The sequence below is a fragment of the Chelon labrosus genome (genome assembly GCF_963514085.1).
Source record: "Chelon labrosus genome assembly, chromosome: 12".
Taxonomy (NCBI): Eukaryota; Metazoa; Chordata; class Actinopteri; order Mugiliformes; family Mugilidae; genus Chelon; species Chelon labrosus.
In genome coordinates this window covers 9,569,930-9,596,181 of record NC_140345.1, presented here as the reverse complement: position 1 = coordinate 9,596,181, position 26,252 = coordinate 9,569,930, and the positions used below count along the sequence as shown (strand labels likewise).

At 41.8% G+C, this 26,252-nt stretch overlaps 2 protein-coding genes across 2 annotated transcripts; one reads left to right on the top strand and one right to left on the bottom strand.

The window, feature by feature from the left end:
- The first annotated feature begins 6 nt into the window (after window positions 1-6).
- Window positions 7-13,997, top strand: rbfox1l (RNA binding fox-1 homolog 1, like). The gene is made up of 12 exons (XM_084556578.1): window positions 7-844; window positions 5,171-5,404; window positions 8,926-9,105; window positions 9,195-9,248; window positions 9,328-9,420; window positions 9,519-9,588; window positions 9,673-9,732; window positions 9,814-9,949; window positions 10,034-10,073; window positions 10,163-10,230; window positions 11,235-11,316; window positions 11,412-13,997. Exons 1-12 carry the CDS (start codon window positions 758-760, stop codon window positions 11,454-11,456), a joined length of 1,149 nt encoding a protein of 382 aa, XP_084412704.1. The 5' UTR covers window positions 7-757; the 3' UTR covers window positions 11,457-13,997.
- Window positions 13,998-15,221: 1,224 nt separating this feature from the next.
- On the bottom strand, window positions 15,222-24,741 carry leng8 (leukocyte receptor cluster (LRC) member 8). Its single transcript, XM_084556348.1, has 15 exons — window positions 24,212-24,741; window positions 23,546-23,681; window positions 23,177-23,335; window positions 22,915-22,992; window positions 22,265-22,694; window positions 21,837-22,008; window positions 21,582-21,752; window positions 21,124-21,372; window positions 20,882-21,034; window positions 20,481-20,775; window positions 20,108-20,209; window positions 19,939-20,007; window positions 19,723-19,852; window positions 19,415-19,622; window positions 15,222-19,325 (listed from the first exon to the last, which is right to left on the bottom strand). The coding sequence occupies exons 1-15, from the start codon at window positions 24,250-24,252 to the stop codon at window positions 19,163-19,165; spliced, it is 2,556 nt and encodes an 851-aa protein (XP_084412474.1). The 5' UTR covers window positions 24,253-24,741; the 3' UTR covers window positions 15,222-19,162.
- Window positions 24,742-26,252: the final 1,511 nt, after the last annotated feature.

Genomic DNA, 26,252 nt, shown 5'->3' with positions numbered 1-26,252 from the left:
ACATGTCCCATCATGCCTCTCACCGGCCGAACGGAAGTAGACATGTTAGAACTGTCGTAACCTGTTGGTCAAACAACAATAGCAATAGCAGAACACGTTGGAGGGTATAAAAGTTTAAAAGTAAGCAGGTTTAAAAGTAAGCAGTGTACCTGCTTGTTTATATGTGAATTGTAAATATAACAGTCTTACAACTATTAGATGGTGGAAAATATAACTTTACTGTGCACAAACCACTTACTGAGGCAACAGGCCTGCTTTGGACATGAAGTTTTCTCTCACACTGGAGCTACAATGATCCAAAAATGTCTAATAAGTTGTGAGAAACCTTGCTTACAAAACGTGTGACAGTGAGGGAGGTAAGGTGGTAAACTCGGAGAGAAGGACATGGGTGACTATTTATATAACTCTGAAATGGGACCCTGAGCATGTGCTTCTGTCTGTCAGGCTGCATGATAAACCGATGGACACACAGAAGCTCAATTGCTTTCTCTTTTACTGGTCTATATCCTGTCTTTTCCAGACACTGAATTGGCTGTTTTCTGGAGCTTCTAGTCTGACTCATCTGCAAGCTGACACAGAATCTTAACCTTTCTTTCCCTTCACCCTCTTGGATCTTCTGTTTCCTCCTGTTGGGATTTTTCTTCTGTTTTTCCGACCAGATTGCCTGTTCTTCGGTGTTCAAACCAACCCTTCCTTTTCCCCTGCTCTCCTTTTCCTCCCATCGTCCTCTGTTCCCTGTCCCCTTGTTTTTTTGGCTATGCTCTCCTCACCCACTGTGATTCTCCAGCCTTATGGACTCCCCGTCTACCCACAGACAACCACATGCTACCCCGGCATAGTTCAGGTAAACCATTCCTCATTTGTTTTGCACCTGTACAGAGCAACATAAATGTTTGTTAAGACTCATTAGGAGCCTACATTTGTAACTACATATTTGCATTTTTAATTGAGTGACTCAGATCCAGAGACCCAAAATTAGCGACAAGATTTCTAAATGTTAAGTTCACAGCTGCAAGAAATCACAATTTTCACAGATTATATCAGTTGGTAATGTGAGAGAAAAGTGTGAAAAATGCCCATCATGATGTCTTAAACCCCAAGCTGTTTCTTAACTGATAAAAACTAAATTATAATACTTATTGACCAAAAATTGATGATTATTTCTGGTAACTGACTAATTCCTTTTAACTGTAAATTTTTATTTTAACCTGGAAGCAAATGTTAATGTAGCCAGCACAAAGGCAACATATTCCTGCTGAAGAGGAAAACATTCAATTCCTCAGAACAAACCAAAGGACCAAAATGTTTCTTGAATAAATGAGTCACATCTTCCATCTGATTTAGTTTAGTGATCTATTGCTTAATATCTCAGCTCTGCAGAGAATAGAGGAATGATGAATCAAAGATGGCCAGATGGGAGCGGTACCGAACACACTGTTGTGAAACATCTTATTTATTTAATAGTAAGGAGACGTTAAGGGTTATCTTTAGTCCAGCGGTCTCAGTGTCCCTGACATGCCACTAATGCCAGGACGCCTCTGGTCTCTCTCTACCTTGTCTCTGTGTTTCACACCAGCTGTATTTTTAGCCCTCCTCTCCTGCATTATCACAGAAGGAGATTCTGTCACCTATCTTGTTTTCTGCAGGCAAGGGTGTTTAAAAAAAAGTGTGTGAAACCTGTTGGCTGTGCATTTAAGCATTCAGTATTTAGACTTTCAAGCATAATATACGCTTCTTTTTTATGCATGAAATTTTAATGGGCTGCTTTGAGAAAACAGGTGCAGAGTTGGGGATTGTCTGAAGGTGACTGGGACTGAAAATAGTTTGAAACCCGAGTTTTCAAGGCCTAAATAATGACATACTTCTTATTGGAACAGCCTGATTTATTTATTTATTTATTTTTATCTGAGGACAGAGCCCTCCTGTAGTAGTTTCTTGCAGACATTTCTGTGGGATTTAAGTGACATCTGTTTCTGTATTATTTAAGAGCAACATCTGTTTAAAGAGAATACCCGCTAAACTTTGCTGTTGGTTTGAACTCCATTCAGAGATTATTGTCACGATCTTCTCCTTCCTCAGGAAGCAAAAATATTTTTTAATAAAGCATGATTTGCAGAATTAACAGATGGAAAGATGGAAAAAATTACTGTTAGGTTCCATTCATTAAGCTACGTTTTGCGAACATTTGCAACTTGGCCAGCACTAAAAGGCCACATCTGCAGTTAGCTTCAGCTTGTGTAAATCCCATGGCAGCTGTCCCAGCAGGCACCTGGCTCCGAGCCGTTGACCTCTGACCACAAACTGACAGCTGAGGAGGGAGACGAGAGAACGAGGGAACAAATGGCAATCAAAAAAAAGCCTGTTAGGGAGGAGAGGAGAAGACAGCGTCTGCACACTTGCTGACACCATGATACCGAATCAGGCACAGTGGCTGGTAGTTCCAGCCTGTGGGAATACAAATAAAAGAGAGGAGGGTTGACAGTGATATCTAACAGACTGCGTTATCCTCCAACATCTGTCAGTGTTTTATCCGGGAGGATGGCCGAGGCAGCTGCTCATTGGTTGTTTCTTGAGATAAATAGGACACGATACAGGCACAAGTTAGTGTTGACATGTTTGGAAACGTGCTGCAGCATGTTATATATGGTGTAATCTACAGAGTGACTGCACTCAGATGTGATGGAGTTGAGTTACAAACTTGTGGAATTCGTCAGTCTTGGACAAGGGGTGAATTAATTGCATTGAAGTCTCTCTCAATTTTTGAATTATTGCTGAACGGCTTTGACCTTTGTGGCTTTCACTGAAATATCTGGACTTGTTGTGAAATTTCATTGAAACTTTTTTGGTCTCGTAAAGACAATACATATGGAAGAGATATATCTTTTTGTTAATGCCCCAAAACTGCATGACTATTGACATTCCCATCAGACTCAGAATTACCAGTGCTCATTAGCAAATGTTAAAATAGTAAACATCAGACTTCTGTCACTGTGTTAGCTTTAAATGTTAGCCTCACACTGCCACTAGTTTTGTATATAGACAGTATGTTCTGTATGTAAAAGAACATAACATAATGGAAACCTTTGTCCACTTAAGTGCAATTAGCGTCATCGCTTGCTTCCTCATTATTGTGCTTCTACGGATCTTAAAATAACATTTGCTGGCGTAACCTTACGTCACTGAGAGTCCTTACTCCAATTTAACAAAATGACAGAAGCCAAATCTTCTATTTCCTGGCAAAGGTTGTCAATCACCAAATAAACAACAGGGAGACCTAATGTAATCCAACTGGACTTTCTCCTTTGTGTTGTATTTGCATCTACAAACGTCTAATTCCTGCACACCTCTCATAAGCAGAGAGCCTACAGAGTTACATGAGACATTATGAGATGACAAGGGAGGGAGTTTTAATTTAATACCTCCAATTCCTGATCGTGGCTGACTCATTTGGCTTGGCTTGAACTCCTCCAATAAGTGAAAATACCAGCGCTGCGATAGAGGAGTTTCCTATTATGACACATTACTGTTTGGGGAAGTCACTTGTTTTTATTTTAATCTCATTAAGATAAAGTTGCTTCAATAGCCTGAATTAATAACAACAGCTGTGTTTTATGAGCTTATCTTATAATGTCTGCAGCGTAGTAAAGATAATAGTAGGCAAACGCATCCAATTACAACATTACAACAGCTGTGTAAATGTATTCAGCTCCTGTATCAGTGTGTATAATTCTTAAATGTCTGAGATGATGATCCAGAAGATGTCTCTCAAATATAAACCAAAACTGTTAGATCCTTACTTGAAAGACAACACAAGATCATTTGGGTATACATTGAGGTAGTGAGACCATCTGAGGCCTGATATTCTTAGAGGTGACCTTTAGCGTGGCGTACTGTTTGCAGGACATTCATCGATATCTTATCTTGGGGCCAGGAGCTCTGTCTGCTGTCTGTCTGCAGTAGGTGACTGCTGGGTGGGTGTGGGTAACCAGGTGATTGACAGTTACAGATGTCCACAGCTGGTGTGCCCCAACCCCCCGCCCGCCAGCTCCTTTTGCTCTGGCTATCATTTGATGTGATTGGTGGATGAGTAGAACTTATGGCGCGGTGGGCGGGTGGCCAGCCGGCATTTAAACATGCGGCAGCTATTGGAGAATGCACCAGACATCGAGGAATGGAGTGAGGGGGTAAGACAATGCTTTTAGATTTTGACACTTTTAACTTTTCACAGGACGATTATATGTCTCTGTGTGTGTGCGGTTTAGTTCTGTTTCCTTGTAACAGAAAAGAAAATCCAAAAAGAGTCACAGCATCTTATTTCATGGTGATTAAATCTTGTTTTTCCCTCATAAATGATCCTGTCAAGGCCTGGTGTGCTCACTTTTTTTGTTTTTTTTGTCGAGATAACTGGTTTGGATTAGTCCGAGTAATGGGTCTTTGACAATTTAACAAGTCCAAGTCCGATTATCCAATTTTAAGCATCTTTAACTTGAATTTCTGATAGTTTATTCCTAATATGAAGCAACACGGGTTTAAATCTCAGCCCTTCGTCCTGGTTGTTCGATTTTTTTTTGTACTAAATAGATTTTCATCAAGTCTCTTATGCGCACCCTTATAAATATGAGTCAGAGTGCTGAAAAGTTTTGCATTTTGCATTTGTTTTCAAAATGTGATTTGAGGCAGTTAAATCAAAAACTTTTATAGTGTGAAAATAATATGAAAAGGACATTATGATCCAGTTGTTGTTTTGAAGAATAACTCATAAGAAACGGAGGAGATTTTTAAGAAATGAAACTGATGTAGGCATCTACCTGGTGAATACCTACATCTTTCAAACTCTCCACCCCAAGTCTGTAAAGACAAACTGAGTCTGAGAAAACAGATTCCTTCCTTAGGGTTGTGTTTTCATATATACTTAAACTGTTTTCACAGAGTATTTCTCCCGGTAACTGATTATCATGTGTAAAATTGGCAGAATGTCCCTTTATTAAGATGTTCATACATCTGTCACCGTCGCCGTGGTACAGTTTGTTTGCAGCTCAAGTCCTCGTAAACTTTCCATCATCAAGCTCACATCTGTTCACCGTGTTGTAAAAGTGGAGGAACAGCATCAACGTCTGGTAGCCGGCTTGTTTACATTGACAACAGCTGACATTTCTGCTCTCTTCCGCAGGGGGGCCCCACTCAGGAGGGCGGCCCAGGCAGCGGAGACCCCACCCTGCCTCAGGTCTACGCTCCACCTCCCTCCTACCCCCCACCAGGTCAAGGGCCTACATCTGCAGGCCGACTGCCATCCCTAGACTTTAGCTCTGCACATGCCACTGCAGAGTACCCTGAACACCCCCAGCTCAGAGTCTATCAGGGCCCCCAGCTCGATGGGGCCGACACTCTGACACCCACTAACACGGTAAGAGCAGTTTACTGACGTGACTGGAATTCACATCGTTCATGTAACAAGAGCTTCATATCCAGAACATGATCTTCAATAAGTTAATGTGACAAGCAGCCCTGCAGCCACAGGTAGTCCTTTCCTATGTCCTACCAGAGGAACATGGCCAGATAGAGTTTCCTTCTATATTTAGAGCCCCACCTCCACTATCATGCCCTTGTAAGGAAATGCCGCTCATACTCACAACAGCAAATATGGGGGGCAGCTGACAGGATTTCTTGTTGTTCAAAATAAATTCCCACTTGTCCTTCCTCGTGTCTTATTGTTCTTTGTAGTAAAACAGATCGCCTTTCTCGATTGTACCTGTGAAATCCTGTGCTGATATTGACTGTTTACACGATGTTTCTGTAGTACTTCCTTCAAACTTGGAAATTGTAGGGAATGAAGGGGTAGACTGATTTTTATGTGACACTGCAAAAAGCTTTTATTATCGAATAACTTGTGCAGGAAGATTATTTCAACCTGTCTCCAGTAAACAGATCTGGACATCACTGAACTCTTATCGATTCTTGTGCAGAAACTTGCATTGTACTGTGATTTTCTTTGTCCTGCATTAGGACTTCCTGAAGTTTTTTTTATTTTTTATTGGCATTCATGTTCCTCAGGGCTTGAATCCCACTCGCTAACCTTAACACTTTTGATTTTTCTCTATAGTGCCACAGTGAGGTTAGTATTTCTGGTGTTGAGTGAGATATTGACTTTTATGGATTTCTGTGATTTGCTATAAATGTTCAGGGTTCCCACAGGTGGTGACTTCCTGTCCACCTCTGCCATCAGGTTAAGCTTCAATTAGATTTAGACCCTTTGTGTTTTCAAGTGAATAGCCTTTCTGTAAAACTAAAGCCTAACGATTAATGAGCATGCTGAATCTGATAAACATTATCTTTGTTATTGTACTGATTTATCACCAACATGTTAGCATGCAGGGGCTACGTTCAGCTCATAAAGCGCCACTCCTAGGCAAGCCTCACAGAGACAGCAGACATTTGGAGACAGGCTGAAATATTCTGAGCAGATTTCTCATTTTTATGAAGGTAATACGGGCAGAAATTAGTACTACTGTTTTTTTGCAGTGTGTCCGTCAGGCATGAGAAACAACCACTCTGATTAAGACAGACTTGTTTAGCTCAGCTCGGCTCTGTGTCCTGCTTCTGCAGCACATCTCTCTTCCTCCTCTCATAAATGGTGTTTTGTGGCCCCATCTATATATTTTATTACTAGAGCCCCTGACATACTTGGGTCCATGATGATTTTCGGGGGAAAGTTGAGACGCCGCCACGGAGCGAGGGGGTCAAAGGGGGAGGCTGACCAGATGACTCCCCTTTCCCCCCTCTGAAATATCACTCAGGTCCAGAAACCCAATTCTGCATCGTGACATGACACCACCACCCAACTCAACCCTCCCTGTCTCCCACTCCCCTCCACTCTAGCCTGTGTGTGTGGGTGGATGTGATGGTCTGCTGTACACAATAGTTAGCCACACCTCGCTACTGTAGCGTCCGTGTGTGTTTATGTGTTTGTGAAATGCCTCCCTGGGTGAATGTGTTCCCTTCTTCTGTCTACACCCTACTTATTAATTATGCCCCTTGAAAAATGACCTTTAACCTTTGGCAGAAAAGCAGCACCGTGACCCCAGACTGACCCTTCAGTTTTGATCTCTGTCCCCTTTGCTTCCCCCCCCATCACCCTCTTCCTTTTCGAGCTTTTTGCGCACCTTCTTTGCCTTGTTTACTTTAATTTTATCTTTCACTGCTGCACTGAGCCCTGAGGTTTATCTGCCTCGTGGTACTAGAATGCTAATACTCAAGTCTTGGGACTGCAGTTGTTACTTCCATTAGAGTAGTACATTTTCCAGTAATTCTTCTGTGCTTTTACATTTTATTTTTCTTTCCTGTTCTCTCCGCTCTTTCCCTTTCTGCTGAAGCTGACTCTCTGGCAGATCTTTTCATTCTTACGTTCTTGTTTGGACTCATTCATTTGTCTTACAAATCTATTTTTTTAACACTTTTCTTGCAATTATTGACGATGCTGGTTTTTACCAACACACACACATGCACACACATGCGCACACACTAGCATCGTGGTGCATTGTGGGTTAGTGAATGTTTTGGTTTTGGCACATTAGTCCTTGAATTGTTCTGCATGGGGCAGTTTATATTTTTCCCACACAGCGCAGGTTTACCGATCAGCCACAACATTAAAACCACCGTCTGCTGAAGGGAATGACACTGATGGTCTCATTACCATGGAATGTTCTTCTGGGAAACCTGGGTCCTGGGATTGATGTGGATGTTATTTTGATACTTACCACTGCCACCTGAGCATGCATACCAAGCCCACCCACATGGCAACAGCACAAGAAGTTCCTGGCATCTTGCTCCCCAGATAATTGAAGCATACGGACACATCAGACTAGGCCAACTTTTTCCACTATTCCAGATTTGAGGCTCACATGCTTATTGTGGGCAGATTCGGCAGTGGAGAGCTCAGCATGGGCGCCCTGACTGGTCTGTGGCTACACGGCCCCATAGAAAACAAACTGCGACAAAATGTTCTAACCACTTCTATTAGAGCGCAGCCTTCCTTGGATCTGGCCAAATGTGCTAGCACATTACATGACACCAACATTTTTCCCCTTTTCAAAGTCGCTCATTTCCTTCTACTTGTCCATTTTTCCTGCTTCCAACACATCAATTTTGAGGACAAAACGTTCACTTGCTTCCTATGTATACCACCCACTGACAGGGGCCATGGTAATGAGATTATCAGTGTTATCCTCTTGACCAGTTCTTATGATCATAATATTATGGCTGATTGGTGTAAATGTAATTCTTTTTGTAATTACAACAACTAAGGGTCTAAGTTAGTGCTTTCCAGGGGAGCTTAAAACACCTTTTCCACTCTTTACCACAGCTGGAGTGAGCACATGTAGTTTTAATATCAGATACAGTTTGTATTTTTTACCATCAGTGTGCTGGGCTTCAGTCGTTCTACTTTCCTACAGGCATGTATTCAAAGACGCCTCACTAAAATGGAGCCTTTCACGCCTCCTTACATTTGCTTGAGAAGGATCACTGGTTGCTGAATGCTCGTTGAACTTTTGGTTTGGTTCACTTGATCTGGTGAAAATGGTCTTTGCTTTAATGCGATGCTTTCGCGACTGAATATTCACACACAGAGAAGTTCTCTGAAAGATGGATGTGTTGGATTGACTTTATCATTTCTTTTCTTTTCTTTCTTTGCTTTTCTACTGATGCCCTCTCCCTGTTTTTCCTCACATCTATCTCCACCTCACTCATACCCTTTCCATCTTTTGTTCTCCATCTTTCTGTTTTTGTTTGTTCTTTCACGTCCCCCTTTTCTTCTCGTCCTTTCGTCCACGTGCTCGCCTCCTCCTCCTCCTCCTCCTCCTCCTCTTCTCCTCTTCTCCTCTTCTCCTCCTCCCCTTTTTTTCCTGTTTCATATTTTCTCACTGTCAGGAGGAGGCTTTGGCCCCTGTGACCTCTGACCCCCAGTCTCTCAGTGTGTCAGTGTCATCAGGGGGCGGAGCAGGAAGTGGGAGTGAGGAAGAGGGGTCAGGTAAGGCCCAACCGAAGCGCCTCCACGTCTCCAACATCCCTTTTCGCTTCAGAGACCCGGACCTCCGCCAGATGTTTGGGGTGAGATATTCACCGTGCTTGAACAAAAATTTACAAGACTACACATACACAGTAAATTAAATCTATTTTCATTTGTCTTATTCTGACAGCAATTTGGAAAGATCCTTGACGTAGAAATTATCTTCAATGAAAGGGGATCAAAGGTAAGAGGGACGGGAATATTGTCAGAGACAAAACTAATATGGAAATCAGTTCTAACAGTATAACCATGCAAACTTGTAGGGCTTTGGATTCGTTACTTTCGAGAGTGCCACTGAGGCCGACAGAGCGAGAGAAAAGCTGAATGGGACGATTGTGGAAGGGAGAAAGATTGAGGTGAGGAAGGATAAACAATGCTTATTTGTAGGTTTCCACATTTTTCATGATTAGCTTTTTTTTTTAAATAGCATTTTGCTTTTTGTTTGTATCGTTAGGTTAATAATGCCACTGCAAGAGTAGTTACCAAGAAGCCCCAGACACCACTTGTGAATGGTGACATTTCAAGTAAGCTCATTAATATAATTTATTTTCTGGACCTGACTGATTGTTGGTGGTTTTGTAAAAGGCACATTTTCTTTTTCTGTGTAGCTTCTCCGTGGAAGATCAACCCTGTCATGGGGGCGATGTATGCGCCTGAACTCTACACAGGTAAGTAAACACTGCTCTGTAAATCCCGAACAATGCCCAGTGTTGTAAAATTCAATATCACGTGTCTATTTCTTTCTTTAGTTGCCAGTTTTCCGTACCCCGTAGCGACTCCAACCCTGGCCTACCGGGGCTCTGCACTGCGTGGTCGGGGTCGAGCCGTCTACAACACAATCCGCTCTGCTGCAGCTACACCTGCTGCTATGCCTGCCTACCCTGGGTATGACTCTGTGCCCACTGCCTACTCTCCATTTATTTACTTCACTGCTGAGCACTTTGATAATGGTTTGAATTGTTCTCTCAGGGTTGTGTATCAGGATGGACTATATGGAACAGAGGTTTATGTAAGTAGCTGCTGTAGTTTATATTCTTCACACATTTTTCCAAAGCTAATTTTCTGTTCCTGTATTATTATTTTATCTTTCTCTTGCAGGGTGGCTATCCTGCAGCTTACAGAGTGGCTCAATCAGCATCTGCTGCCACTGCGACCTACAGTGATGGGTAGGCAGACAAACAATGAATGTAGCTTCTTAATATACAACAATCAGCCACAACTGACAGGAGAAGTAAATAGCACTGACCATCTTTTGGTAATTCAGTGTTCTGCTGGGAAACTTTTAGACCTGGCATTCATGTGGATGTTACTTAGAGATGTACCATCCACCTAGACCAGACCAGGCACCCCCACCCCATAGCAATGACACTCCTTGATGGCAGCAGCCATCCCCAGCAGGATGCAGCCTGACACAGACACACACACAAAAGCGGTTTGGGAACAACTCACCAAACATGAAGAACAACACAAGGTGTTGACCTGGCCTCCAAATTCACTAGATCCCAAACTGATCAAGTATTTGTGGGATGATCCACAGAGGACCCTCCCCTCAAACCCATAGGACCCAAAGACCCCCACTAACAACATTATGTTGCCAGACACCACAGGACACCCTCAGAAGAACCATGTCCATTCTCTGATGAGTCAAAACTGTTTTGGAGGCACAAGGGAGACCTACACAATATTGTGGTCATAATGTTATGCCTGATCGGTGTAAAGCAGCTTTTAAGCCTGAGTTAACAAATTCAAAAGATATTTCTAGTTACATACTGTATATACAACATACAGCATGTGCAGCCCAAGACCGTAGCTACAATCAAAGGTTATCTTATGTATTATATTAGTTATTTGTGCATTTATTTGTGGCTTGTTTTGTTTTTTTACTTGAAGTTCAACAAAATACACACGGTGTATTTTATTAAGGCTAATTCAGATTTAATTTTATTTATTTATTAAAGCCAAGTGTGCTTTAATGTATCTATTATTTATGTGAGCACTGAAAAATTAAATAAAAGCATTTAGTAATTGAGAGCGTGGAAAAGGCTTTAAAACATTTCAGTCAACATGAAGAGGAAGCTTCCAAAAATCAATCTGCACAGCTAAATGAATGAATGAATGAAGGAGGCTGATTTGTGTGACACTTACATTTGCTCCCAACGTCTTTCTCCAGATACGGACGGGTTTATGCAACAGCTGCCGACCCCTATCACCACTCAGTTGGACCAACGACGACATATGGAGTTGGTACAATGGTGAGCTCTAAGTCAAAGACATACACAGCCTCTGTTGAGAGCTATGTTGTTATAACTGCCCCTGCTTACACCTGGCTTGATGCGTCTGTCGACAGGCCAGTTTGTACAGAGGAGGATACAACCGCTTCACCCCGTACTGAGGGGAGAGGCCTCTTTTGAACTCTGGGACTGGCTGATACATGGACGCTGCGGGACAGGTTATGAAGTCCTTAAACGTCGGACGTGTCTCCACCGCAACCGGTCCGAAAACAGACTGAAGTTTTGAATACTGTAGGACCCATTCACAGTCCGCTCCGCTGGAGAAATTGAAGAAGATGTATTTATAGGCAGCCTTTAACTGATTATTATTTTCTGAAAATTAAGAGTATTGATGTGATGGTTGATGGTTAATCATAGATGGTTAATGCTGGTGACAAATACTGTGAGGATGATTTTTTTTGTGTTTAATTTCTGGGATTTTTTTCAGGGGTCAGACTGTACAAAAACACTTTGTACAGTGTTAAATGACTTATTTCTTTGAGTGTGTATATGTGTGTGTTTGTGTGTGTGTGTGGTCTTGTACAGCTATCTTTCTGAGGACCTCACCAGGCCGTTTGAGGGTTAAGATTTGGTTTTAGGGTAAAGGTTACAATTATAGGGTTGGGGTAAAGGGCTAGGGTATGCATTATGTCAATGAATGTCCTCACAAGGATAGCCATGCAAACATGTGTGTGTATGTGTGAGAGAGAGAGAGAGCGTGAGAGCACAGAGCACATGAGATTATACTGTACATCAACACTGTTGACTGACAGACAGCTGTGACACTGGTTTCATTATTCAAACACAGACCTACTGTTTGTCTGGATGTAGCTGGATTTTGATTTGTTTTTTTGCCCCTCTGACTATCTACCTCTCAGACGTTTTTAGCTTTTCATACAACCGTTTGATCGCAGTATCTCTGACTTCCTTTACTCTCCACCTTTCCGCTCGTGAATCGTAACTAACAGGACTAAAGGCTCCTCACCAGCAGGATATTCATTTTCTGGCCGTTTTCTCACCTTTACTCTGCAGTCCGTAGCCTTTACTGTCTCCTTCTCCTGTCTGTTTCCCTCAGTGACTTCTTGGCTTGTGTCAGCGAATTCTTCTTGACTTATCTTAGTTTCTGTTGCACTCTTTCCTGCTTTGTTTGATGTTTACTTCTAAATAAAACTGTTTTCCCTCTCCTTTCCTCTCTGTTCTTCATTGACTCTGCTCATTCTCCGTTTCTTTCGTTTCCATTTCTCATCGCTTGATGTGTCTCTGGGTTGTTTCTGAGCGGCTCTGTTGCTGCGTACTGTAAAATGTTTATGGCCTCTCTGCTGATAGTCTCTGACAGCACATTGGTGAAAGGTATGCTGTTTTTACTGAGGATTTCAAAGACTAGTTCCCAGCTCATGAAATGAGTCTGGATCATTTGCATCAGGTCTCACATAAAAACAGAAACAACCCGTTTTTCTCCTTTTGTCTTTCTATTTGCACTCTTCCCTGTTTATTTAACCGTGTTGCCTTATCCTTGTTTGCCCTCTAACTCTTGTATCTCGTTCCTGTCTTGCTCTGCACCACAGTTTATGCTGTACATGTTTATACATGTACATGAAATCCTGTCTTGTCTTCCTCCTTTATGCACTTTCTGCTTTTTCATTCTTTGGTTTCCTTCTTTCTTTTAGCAGTATTAGTGTGTTTAGTTTTACTCCGTATAAGATTTCTTATAGATTTGAATCTTCTTTCTGCTTATTCTATAACTATTCTGTGACGCTTATTTCTGTCTGTCTGCAGCTTCTTCTTACGATCTTCTCTCTTTTTCCATGATATATAATTCTCCTCCTCGCGCCTTCTCTCTTCTGCTTCTCTGTGTAGTCTTAACTTTATTACCTTGCTAGCATTTGCTCCTTGTTCTTTGTTTCTTCTTCTCTCTCTTTTATCTATTAGATGTTTTTGAACTAAACTCTTGCAGCTCTACTTTTCCAAGTCTCTCTTCTTTGTAGTTGTTTGTACTACTTTTCACAGCCTCCATTAGTTTTAAATCTTTCTCTTTTTCTCTAGTTGGACAGCAACAAACACAGTCTGTGTTTGTTATGCAGTTATTATACTAACGTTTAATATGCTGGGCATTTTCTCCTGAACTCTTGGCTTGTGTTCTTTGTTTCTTCTTGTCTGACTTGCAGCTCTTCTTTCAATCTCTCTTGCTTTTTTCCCGTTCCTCTTCATATTTTCAATTTTTCTGTGTTTCATACTTTCTAAGCAAAACACAACGATTTAGGAAAGCCTATTAAATACCGACTTGTGTTTGTATGTATTTATTGCTTACATTCAATATACTGGACATTTGCTCCCTAAATCACATTAATTTTTTTTCTTTGACTCTTCTTCCAATAATCCCGAGCAACACTCTTTCATCTCGTCTTCCAGTCTCTCTTTCCTGAATAGTTGTTTTATTGCTCTAGTTGGACAGCAGGGTGATGTGGTTATTAAAAACAGATTTATCAAGAAATTAGAAAAGCTGATGAACTACTGTGGTGGCGATTTCTGTTGGAAAATAAGAAATCAGAACACTCTGGTCTTTCTGCGTGTTTAATTCAGACGGGCTCACAGCACAGACAAAGCGCCAAGCATTGAGAGCGGCAAATGAGCCAAGAATACACAGTGTAGATCTGTTTTATACTTCTTATTAACCAGAGGTCACATTGTTCACTCCTTTCAGCTGTCTGGCTCCCAGACACAGGCCCTGAAAGAATACAAGAATACTGCAGAACATAGGACATACACTGATCAGGCATAACATTATGACCACTTTCCCAACACTGATCTCCCTTGTGCCTCCAAACAGTTGTGACTCATCAGACAATGGACATGGTCCTTCTGAGGGTGTCCTGTGGTGTCTGACAACAGAATGTTGTTAGTGGGGGCCTTTGGGTCCTATGGGTTCAGGGGAGGGGCCTCTGTGGATCATCCCACAGATACTTGATCAGTCTGGGATCTAGTGAATTTGGAGGCCAGGTCAACACCTTCTGTTCTTCATGGATTTTTAGTTGTTCCTAAAGCGTTTTTGTGTGTGCCTGTCAGTCTGCATCCTGTTGGGGATGGCTGCTGCCACACGAATGCTGCACTAACATCCATTGTCACAAGATGGTCAGTGTTAATACTTCTCCCGTCAGTGGTTTTAATGTTGTGGCTGACAGTATATACCTCAATAGACTTAGATGTTAAAGCAGCTATGTATATTGATTGTGTGAAAAATGTCCGATACACTACACTACGCTTTTACCCAAGCATTCACTCTCCTCTAATTAGTTTTTCTTTTGAATTATTCAGTGAAGATGACCTAAAAGTGTATAAATATTATACATTACTGTATTTGGAGCACAAATGATCAGTTTTTCAAGTTATTTATGAACTTTTAATGTACTTTCCATAAGATATATCCTGCTGTCCTTTCTCTCACTGGACTTCATCTTCTGTAACTGCTTGTTCTGTGAAGGACCATTGTGCTTTACTTGCCCTATTACTCATTAAACTTAACTGCATGCTCTCCCGACTTCTGTTTTGATTGCATGTTATTTTGTTCCTGCTGTACTTTCTGTTCTTTTCCAAGTGATTGTCCTGCAATCATGGAACACCAACTTGTTATGGTTTCAGCTGCTCTGTTGTTTGTTTTATCCCTCAAGTATGTTGGAAATCAGATCTGTCAAGCTTAAGTGTGTGAACGGAAACGTTGGAAGGAAATTACTTGATGGTATCAAGTCCTCATATCTTCCGGTGTCACAGGTGGCTGTCACTCAACACTATTATTTTACAATAAACTGACAAGTGGACTACTCACTTCTGTGGCTTCTTATTTGAAAATGCTCAGACTATTAACTGAATAATAACTCAAAATCAACACTGGATGCTCTTTATACTTGAATTTTATTAATTTTTTCAAAAGATAATATTTACACAGTATTTACAAAATGGCAGTTTGTCATATCGGATCTGTGTGTATGAGAATGAGGGGTAGGGAGGATGCGTTGCAGATAAACCTTCAGCTTCAGTTGTTAGTGAGCTGCAACGTAAAACTATTAAAGCTCTGCAGACGTCGTACAATACTTACTATTTAGAGTGACTAGTTGCACACAGCAAACAGTCACAGACATACTCAACACAAAAGGAAAAGAATGAAAACAAATACTGGTTAGAGGTTTGTGGGAAGAGAGCAAAAGAGGGGAGGGAGGACTTCATGCAGGGAGAGGACAAAAAGAAAGAAAGAAAGAAGACTAGTTAAAGAGAAATGGCAGGAGATGAACACAGGTGAGGGGAGGAGGATCTTCCAGTGTCAAATATCGAGGAAGGAGTTACAAGGACTGATGGAGGTATACAGTAACACGGGAGCAGAAAATACAGAAAACATGACTCAGGCACCAGAGGGGAACAAAACTAAATGAAAATGTGTACCGTTAGTCATCCAGGGGTGAATTTACTAAATAATAAAATAAAAATAAAAATAACAGCAAACATCCTTGGTTGTTTCAGTGCTGAAAACCTGAGACATCACATGTACACTATCTAACCTGCATAAAAAGCCTACATCAGTGGTCAGTCAGTCATTACATGTAATTCCTAAGCATGGGAGCACACACCAGCATGTCAAATGATAAATCTTAAGACCTCAAAATGTAAAGAAAAAAATATATTGTGTATCTATATATATATCACTATATCTATATATAAATGATTTTGAGGATATGTTCTGTATGTCCAGACACATTTGTTGTTGCAAAGGGATCAAACTCTCAAAGCTAATCTATAACTCAACTCTACAACGCAACTGACAAAATCATTTTTAACATCTATCGTTTATCAGCAAACATTATTCAAAAAGTGCAAATGCATCTGGACAAACAGAAACTAGCAGTACATGGCAACTTAGTCAATAATCTAACATTGTTTTAGAACAGGTATCTCACAAAAAAAAAAAAAAACATTTTAAATATTAGCAGCAATCACATCAGCAGCACATCACATGTTCCACATTTTATTATGTGAAGCTCCCATGTGTTTTTATCAGCTGTATGGCTTCAACTTGAGTGGGTCAAAGCAAGACTTGGATTGCTCACAATTCACTCTTCCTCTGGCAGGCGTCTTGGAAGAGGCACGCCCACTTATCACTCCCGTGTGCTCCTGCAATGCAGCAGTGCTACAGGCTGAAGGATGAGACGTCTGGTGGCGTGTGGGAGGAAGGTTTGGGGGTGAGGGGGGGGGGGGGGGGGGGGGGGGGGGGGCAGCGAAGAGGACAGGGGAGAAGATAAATGAAGGAGGGGGAAGAAAGGAGACATGTTGAGATCATTGTCATTACCAAAAGTCTGCTAAAATAATGGTCAACAGTGAACAGTACACAAACGTTTGGCGAGGAATGTGTCTGAGCTCAGAGAGAACTAATCTGCCAGCACAAACTCAGCAACACAAGTGTGACAGACTGCCTAAAGGGTTGATTTCAACAGCAAGGGTTTTTATATATATATCAATCTGACCATGACATCTCGCCAAAATTTAGTTGGACAGCCTGTGACAATGTTTGCAGGCTATAGTGAGAGAAATAGCATCAACTCCTCCACCATGTCCACTGCTATGACGATGAAACAGCACACAATCCAATCCTGTCTGTGTTTACATAGTCAAATAAACGGTCTAAGAGTTTTGTGAAACCAAGGAGAAAAAAAAAAATCAAAAAAAAAAAATCACACTTACCCATGTGTGAACAAAAAAATAACTATGCACTAGTTGAGAAAAAAAAAATATCACAGGAATATCATACATTATTTACAAAAATATACTCTGTCAATAAGTAAACATGTAGATTGTACAGCAAGCCTGCGTTCACGTGTGTTCCAATGCTTTACACCACACTCTGCAATGTTCCCACAACGCTAATTAATACTGGTCAATAAAAACCTCCAAGCTTAAAAAGGGAACACTCGGAAAATTTCCAACTTCAGTACAGCCTTCAATATGCAGTTTTGATATTTAGGATCTGGTTAAAATGCAGAACATTTGACACGTATGAGCCATTTCGTTTTAACTATTAGATGGAATTTAAGAGATGTTTTCCCAATTATCACCTCAACAAAGTACACAATGCTGCCAATATCATTCTGGGTCCTAAAACGCACAAGCCTCCTGAAGGTAAATGGATCTAAATCACATTGGAGAGATTCAAGACGACAGCTCCACTGCCACTGAAACCTTTCATGCAAGGCAACCAGTTTCTGCTAGAACTGCAGCTTTTACGTTAGAAAAGCTATAGCTACCAGGAAAACAGACGTAAAAGCATTAGTCTGCACTCAAATCACGCAGCACCTTTTATTACATTACTGTCTACATCAGTTCCAAACTCATGTTTAAATACTGCGTCAATTAGACAGCAGCCGCATCCGTGTAGTAAAATTTCAGGGATCTGACCGAATCCAGTTTTGGTAGTTGGTGAATATTGTCAAATTTGTTCTGACAACTAATTTATCCAAAGAGCAACCTTACTGAAACCATCATTGCTGTTCCATAATTATTTCCATTTGTCAAGAGAAAGGCCAATACTGCTGTCCACAAAACGCAAGACATAGAACATTTAAAAGAAGGCAACATCTCTGTTGAGCTGTGATTCGCCTCACTCCAGAAGTCCCTTTCTCTTACCAGCCTTGCAGACACCAGAACCAGACGTAGCATACAAACCACTTTTTATTCCTTCTGGAAGAAGCTGCAGGTTTCCCTCCAACGCTCCACCAAAGAGAATTCTCCTTCAGCTGTGTCAGCCGATGGCTCCCATTTCTCTTGAACAGCTGGTGACGTTAGGATGGTCAACGTGAATGAGACAGGCCTCAGCGTTGCGCCGCTGTGCATCATTGTGAACGGACTGTGCTGGGTTCCAGGTGACGGCAGGAACTTCTACCTGAGAAAGATGGAAGGATTCCACTCTGCTTTTGGATACTTGGACTATGGAGGTGAAGCACGCCTTGGAGTGTGGGGGAGTGAGGAAGAACACTTTATCATACAAAGTCAATGCTCATCGGATGGAGACTTCTTCCTGGTGCTGGCCAATCATTTCATAACCGTGACCAGTGGATGAAGAGCACTAAATCAGGAACAATGCTTTAGACCTCAGTTCATTCCTTTCATGGGCCAGACAGGACCTGGAGATAAGGACATGATGAACAGCCACCTGTAGACGATACGCAGGGCAGGACATACAAACCACCACCTCTTCTTTCTGACAAACTGCTGGCATCTTCTCACAGTCTCTAAGAGAAAAGTGTAGAGTTGACTTCATTCTGTAGGCTTGACTTCAAACAGTGAAGAGCTGGATGAAAGACTTGAAGAAGAGCTGTTTGCATCTCCATTTTCCGACTGTGATGGCTTGAATCTTCAGGGCTTTGAGCTGTTGACTTGAGGAAGGAAAAACATAACAGAACACTGTTAGCTTTGAAATCTGATGGTGGTAAAGGAACCATGAGGGTGAGCGCATCCCTGATCTGCTTGTTACTTCTTGGACTCCAAGTGCTGAAATTACACGATGAAAAATCTATATTGATCCCTTGCTATTCTGCCATCAAAAATGTAATTGGATGACTATCTGAGTGACTGCGTTCAGGTATTCCTTTTCATTTTTAAAAACAGTTCAGCATTTGAGGTCTGACAACATACTACACTAGCACGTATCTGCCTGTATTGGTCTGACAGTTGTGTGTCTGCTGCTACTCTATCTGAACTGACTGAGATGTCTGAAGTGCAGTGCATTGAACATGTAAGGATCCAAGATGCCCCCCTAGCATCTCCCTTCACTGTGCTACTCCCCACCCCCTCAGGAAGCAGCCAAAGAGGCTGTGCTGGTTTTGCAGTCTATTTTTTGGGGATCTGAAGGAGTGAACGTGACACCTAGCCCAGTTAAAAAGGCCATACAGGAGTCTAAGCATGTGAAGCCCAGAGCAGACTGCACATACTGCACTGGTACGTCAGGTCTGAATCTGTAGACAGAGGAGACGGAGAAACAACATGTGTCAGTTTGCAAGTATCCAAAACTACGCAATATAGATGTTTTTGGAGCATGACTTACGTTTTGACTATGGCCCGGAGTGCAATCTTTCGTTCTCTTTCTACAAACTTGTCAATGAGGTATGAAGCCATGCGGGGGGCTTCCAGATAGAGTTTAAAGAAACGGCGAAAGTTTCCTAATGCCCAGGCAGCACGGAGTGCAAGAGCATGAGCCACGCACTTATCTGCCCGCAGCGCAGGTGTTATGTACACCAACTCAGTGGTCAGGTCTGGAAGGGACAATGAATGGCCAATATGAAAATGTGAAAGGACATAAAAGGGTAAACATTTATGTAATATTCCATGTTCTTCCAAAAGACATGAACATACCTCCAGAGTTTTTAGTAAAGATGTAATACAGTAATCTATAGGCTGTAAACTCTCCAATGTTCTCAGAGGGATGGTCCTTATACAGGGCCTTCAGCTGAGTCTGACACTGGTTGAACTCCTCATGGTCTCCCTAAAGACAAACAACATTTAGTGAGTACTGAATAAATTCTGTTGCCACTTTAAGGTAGCCTAACAGTAAAAGAAAAACAGACTCACCTTTTCCAGAGCAATGCGTGCATGGCACTCGTACACTTCCACTGTGAAGTCAGTACGAACTCCTTGGACCTGGGGCAGGTAAAGTTAAATATTAATAATCGAGTAATAATCACGTAAATGAAGGAAAAGAAAAACAGAGACAAATAACACATGTATGCAAATGACCAACCGTGAGGTCCTGTCGTATGGATTTCATCTGTTCACAGGCATAGACATAGTCCTGGTGGGTCTTCCAGTGTGCTTTCACAGCCTGCATAGATTTTCTCAGCACCTGGGTGAAAGCAAGTTAAGAAATGGATTAATGCCCGGATCTTTGCGCTCTTGTGATGCAGAAGGTTAAGAAAACGTACAGATAGTTTACTGATTCTATCCCCTTTGGTTGTGTTTCATATCATTCCCTTCGGCACTGTGTGTAACACTAACTCTGAATGTTTTACTAAAAGAATGATTCAACACGGTATATCTGACATCCAAAACATTTCTCAGACCTGTGAAAGTACATAAATGCCGATTTATAAGGCGGACAGGAAATAACAACTTACATGCACAGGGCGCACAGTAGAAGGGTCAGGTGCACAGGTCAGCCTCAGGTAGGACTTGGTGATATCCTGACATGTTCCCACAATGGGGCAGTCCTCCCAGCTAAGGCCCTCCTGTGTTCCATCAGGCAGGTCCAGAGAATTGATGGAGAGAACCAGGGGCTCTGAGCGAAGCTGCTTGTGGAAGCGAGCTGCTCTGCTCTGCTTCTTAGCTTCTCTGTTGGGGTCATGGAAATCCATACCAGCACTGCCGCCTTTCCTCTTCTTTCCAGTGGTTGAATTGGAATCCTCCATATTACTATGAAAATAAGTTAAAAATGTTTCATAAACAATGTGACAAGGCAGCGAAAAGAAATCCATCTGAGGCTTCCTCAAGAAGAATGATAACATGTTTATTAAAATACCGTCTTCCTCTGTTGGCTTTTCCTCCTCTTCCTCTGCCTCCACGTCCTCTATCCTTGTCATTACCACGACCACGTCCTCCTTTCTGACCACGCCTTGACAGCTGAGATCGGAGGTCACTGGAGATGCTGCTGTCGGACTGTGAGTCGGAGTCACTAGCAGGATAGAAACATAAGACATTTAGACAGGAGGTACACAGGACGTCCACAGTAACTAAAGACAAACAGGGGAAACACTGTCTTACCTGCGCCTGTGTCTTTGGTTGCTGCGATCCCTGTGCCTACCATGCGATGGTGATGGTGAGCGGGAGGAGGATCGGGACGAACTAGAAGATGGGCTCCTTTGAGAAAAAATATTCCTGTAGTGGCCCAATCTGTGTCCACCACCCCTACCTCGTGAAGCTGCAGACACGGTGCTTCCACCACGGTTCATTGAGTTGTCTGATGTCCTCTGGGATGAAACAGTATCCCAGTGTGTCTGCTTGACCTTTAGTCTATAAACAAAAAAAAACAGAAAATCTTAACGTATGTAGTCCTCAAGGCAACACCATCAACAACTCACCAGATGGATGTTCAGAGAAAAACAAGAAATGTATCACTCAAGTACAGACGGTGCAGTTTGCACAGTGCAACTTACTGCATTACAATTCCAGAATATATGCATGTCAATGCAAGGCAAACACACATCCACAACTAAACTCACTCTGGCAGTGGTTCACGAGTCCAATCAATGGTGTAAGCGGAACCATCCTTTAACCGGTCCTGCAGAACTTCTTTTAGCACCTTCTCCGTATGATCTTTGTCTTCCTCCGTCTCACAGGCGGTGAAACAGCGCTGCACGTATTCCTTCATGGCTTGTGGCCAGTCCTGGGGTCTGGAGAGAAAAACAATTATAGTCAGTTTTTATGCTCACAGATTATGAAAGACATTACACTACTGGAAACAAACCAGTTCTCACCGGGTCTGAGCACCTCCAGGTGCAGCACTGGCAGTAGCTGGAGAGGAAGGTGTTGGATTCATTCCTGACGGCTGCTCGCCTGGAGGAAAAGCTTGATTGGAAAGCGGGGAACACTGAACCTGATAGGGCCTCTTGGGAAGATTAAACTTCACAGCACCTGCCCCAGGAGCCTCTATGAGAGCCAAAAAAATAAAAAAATAAAAAAATTAATTAAATCACAGGATTATTATCCTATTACTTTTGCTGCAATGACATCAGTGCTCTAATAGTTTACATTCTGGTTTGTGTGTAAACATTGTGCTCGATTGCTAAAATAGAAAAAGCACAATAGAAATAACATATATAAACAATATCCAATTCGAACACCCACATAAAATTCTCTGTAGTATTCAACTAAAACTAAATGATAAATTGTAAGGAAATCATACGTTTCATACGGTGCCAGAGTTGTTGTCCTTGTTTTTGGTTCTTGTTTTTATTGGCATCTCCTCGACCAAGCCCAGGCCCATATTGGTTCTGTGGCTGTTGTTGCTGAGAGTTATTCTGAGAGGACTGATAGGTGTTCTGGGCCTGGAAGCTCTGGCCATAGTTTGGCCTGCCTTGGGAATGATTGTAGACTTGCATTTGGTTGGGGTCACCAGGTGGGTATGACATGGAGTTGTTGGCACCATAAGCATTTTGTGATGGAGGAGGGGGGTACTGGGAGTTGGGTGGTGGAGGAATAGGTGGGGGTGGAGGAGGAGGGGGGTTTTCTGAGGTGGTTGGGCTCTGGGGTGGCTGGGGAGCAGCAGGGGGAGGAGGCTGTGTTTGGGAGGAGTAGCTGGAAGACTGGTCTTCCATTCCAGGCACCGGGGGAGGCTAAAAAAATAATAAAGCAAGAAAAAATTGTTTTAGTAGTACAAAAACATGCTACAGGCATATCTTAATAGTAAAATGGTTACACTAAATACTGACTCAATCAAATGTTCTATCATACTATAACACCTACAGCTAATAGAGTAAGCTAAATTCAGGACAAGACTCAATATCAAACCTAAATATAAAGGACAATCAGATTTAATAACAAAATACTTGGTACCTGTCCATTGGAAGTTGGAGTTCCTGGGTATTGACCTGGGGGTACACCATACTGATTTAGTGGATATGCACCTCCGTACTGAAAATTCAGATAAAGCGATGTTATTCAGTTTGTTAATTTAAATACATAATTTACATGCAAAAGTTTTGCATTAGATGTTAATTTGGGGAGACACTGATGTAACAGCAATCCTGGATGTACTGATTTGTGTTTGTTACCGACATAACATACTAACAACAACTCAATTCCTCACAGAACTTACTGGAGGGTAATAGTAGTTGTAGGGGTATGTATATCCAGGATAGTGCTGCTGAGTTTGCTGGTACCATGGATAATACTGCTGCTGCTGCTGCTGCTGCTGCTGCGGCGGCTGCGGCTGCATGGCAGCGGAGTCAGTTACTGCTGGCTGAAACTGGCTGGCCTGAAAACATATACAAGCACAAAATGCATTACAAACAAAGTTGAAATCATCTGGCAAGAACAGTAAAGAGGACATGTGGGAGTTCTTCTCAGTGAAACGGATAAACCCGTTCTTCATAGCATACTGAACAAACTATTGCACATTCCTCATCATTTATTCATTTAAAAAAAGATTAGTATGAACCAAAACACAGAGAGACGAAACACACACCTCTGCTGTGGTCTGGTTAGCTTGTGTAGTCTTAGCAGAGGTCTGATTCTTGTTAATGGACGCTAGAGCTTGTCTTGCTTTCTCCCATTCTGGATTTTCATGAACCTGGCCTTCTGCAGCAGCAGCACCATAGGACCTGCCACCAACACAAAAACACTTTGTAACACATGTCATGCCAGCCTTTCCCTTTCAATCAAGGAAAATTCTCCAACGTAACGTTTACCCCGGTGTCACACAGGCGTAGATGTTTAAGAAGACCACAGTCGACCCATCTTAATTTACATAACACAACCATCTTGGTTCAAACAAAACCGCTAGCAAATAAACAAGCTAACGCTAGCCCAATGAAGGGACAAAATTTCCCATCGAGTCGTTATTTTTAAAGTCAGGTGCGTCAAACCATATGACCGATAACTAAATATGAGTTAACCTGTATACCAATCTAAAACACTAGCATCTAAAAGATTAGATTGCTGTTAGGCAAACCAATGGCCTGTTCATGACGCTAGCAACCGTTAGGTATGCCAATACTTGCCAACACCCTGATATGAGCTAATATCGTTAACACTAACTTTAGATGTGCTTAAAATACCCATCTGTCAAATATCGTACTAACACTGAAGGCGTGTGTTATGTTATATTCAGATAGAAATAGTTGTGACCTACCAGTTAGGTGCAGGGGTTGCTTGTGTCGTGTTGGCCGCCATTTCGCCACAGACTTAAATTAGCGTTAGAAAGCTAACGCTAGGACAGCTATTAGCTAGCTAAGCTAACGTCCGGGTTAACCGGGCTAACGTCGTTAGCGTTAGCTCTCCTACTACCGCAAAAGGTAAACAAGATGAAGTCCAACACGATGGCCAACTGTCTGGTTACAAAAAGAACTACCAGCCGACCGCAGATTACGCTATCTAACTAAATGAATTGTTTTTAATACAATCTGATGCAATGCGTAAATAAAAACACCAAGTGAACATTAGCATATTTGTTTCCTTCTTCTTTGACGACCAACTTCGTCTGACGGTTAGCGGAGGTACAAAATGGCAGCTACATGAAATCAGCCAAGTCCAGTGACGCTTGGTCACGGAGACTCTTGGCCCAGAACCACACCTTTCAGGCAGACATCATGCACATGTTGCGCGGATATTCTGCCCTGCCCCCCGACCATTTCCACCAAACAAACCTAACTATATCGTTTCAGTAAGTCCCAAAGAGCCGTATTCATATACTGGCCTGTCAATCAAACTAAATGGGAACGCGATGCCCGAGAGACTAAAGGAAGTTGTGCCTGAAAGACCAAACACGGGGCATTTTAGACACCAAATCTGGTCTAGCGTTCTTGACTTTTCTAAAGCTCTATCACCTATCACCAATATTATCAGTCTTTTATTATTTTTTATCATTATCTGTCTTGTTCTCAACAACACAAATTTCACTATAAGATCAGTATTATTAGTTTTGAGTTTGTGAAGCGTTTTTAATATATACTTATAGTTTAAATATTTAATAAAATAAAATTTTAGAATATTAGTTCTATTGACCATATTTGGACATCTGTGCAGGTAATTGTTTACACAGCCAACGATACAATGCTTTCATGGTTCTCAGGCTCCATAGATCTTAAGTATACCCATTTTCCTCTTTGCCTTCCTGTGAAGCACACACAGCTGCATAGTGTGTGGTATGTGTGTGTGTGTGTGTTGTAGAGAGGGGAGTCATTTCCTGTCAGAGAATCTCTCCCACACTTACTCCCCCCAAACATTTTAGTCTTTCGGAAATCTCTGTGGAGTGCACATGATAACTGATAACTATTGCTGCACAAATCCACCAAGTTTCACAATGTCTTTTAAATAAACCATCTTGGTGCCATTCTTCCACCAAATTATTAACCCCCCATATGGTTTCCATATTCTAAAATTAAGTTGTGTAAAGCTTCTTAATGCTGATACAGACAACTAGCTGTATGATCACGGACTTTTCTCTTAGACTTACGCAATAAAGCTGTTTCACACTTGTGGGAATTGTCCTGGTTGTCCGCTTTTGTGAATGCAGCTTTAAAATAAACTGTATTTATTGGAATTCCCAGTCTATTTCTCACAGTGAATGAAAGTGTGTGTCAGATGAATGAATAGTCCGTTCCCATTGTTGAACTGTCGGCTACATCATCACACAGGCATGCTGAGCATTTGTGACAACATCCCGAAAAGAATGACTCACTACCGGCACCACTGTATGAGTACCTGGGACTATTCAAGGAAGAGAGGAAATTGCTAACACAGATTCCTAAAAAGCATCTCTAATCTACTCTATTACTGATCTAAACACCTTTTGCAACAAACTCCTTATCATTGGAACAGGTATCCTTATATGTATATATACTGAGCTGTGTCCCAAAAGGATTTCTGACTGACTGACTGACTGCATTAGTAAATGATGTGGTCAGCTGTATGAGTTAATTATGTAGCAGACACCCTTCAAAAATATGATGCAGTGAGGTGGTGCCGCATAAGAGGTTTAACTTCATCGACTGCATTCCACGAATGACAGCATAATTGCAGTCAATTTGAAGTCGAGCCCTGCATAATAATTCAGTGTAAAGTTAAATCTGTCTGCTATACTGCTGTAGTATAACCATAGCCTGTAAGACAACCTTTAATATGTGACTACAGCCTAGAGAGGCAACTACAGAAGTCATCTTTTTTCTAGTAAT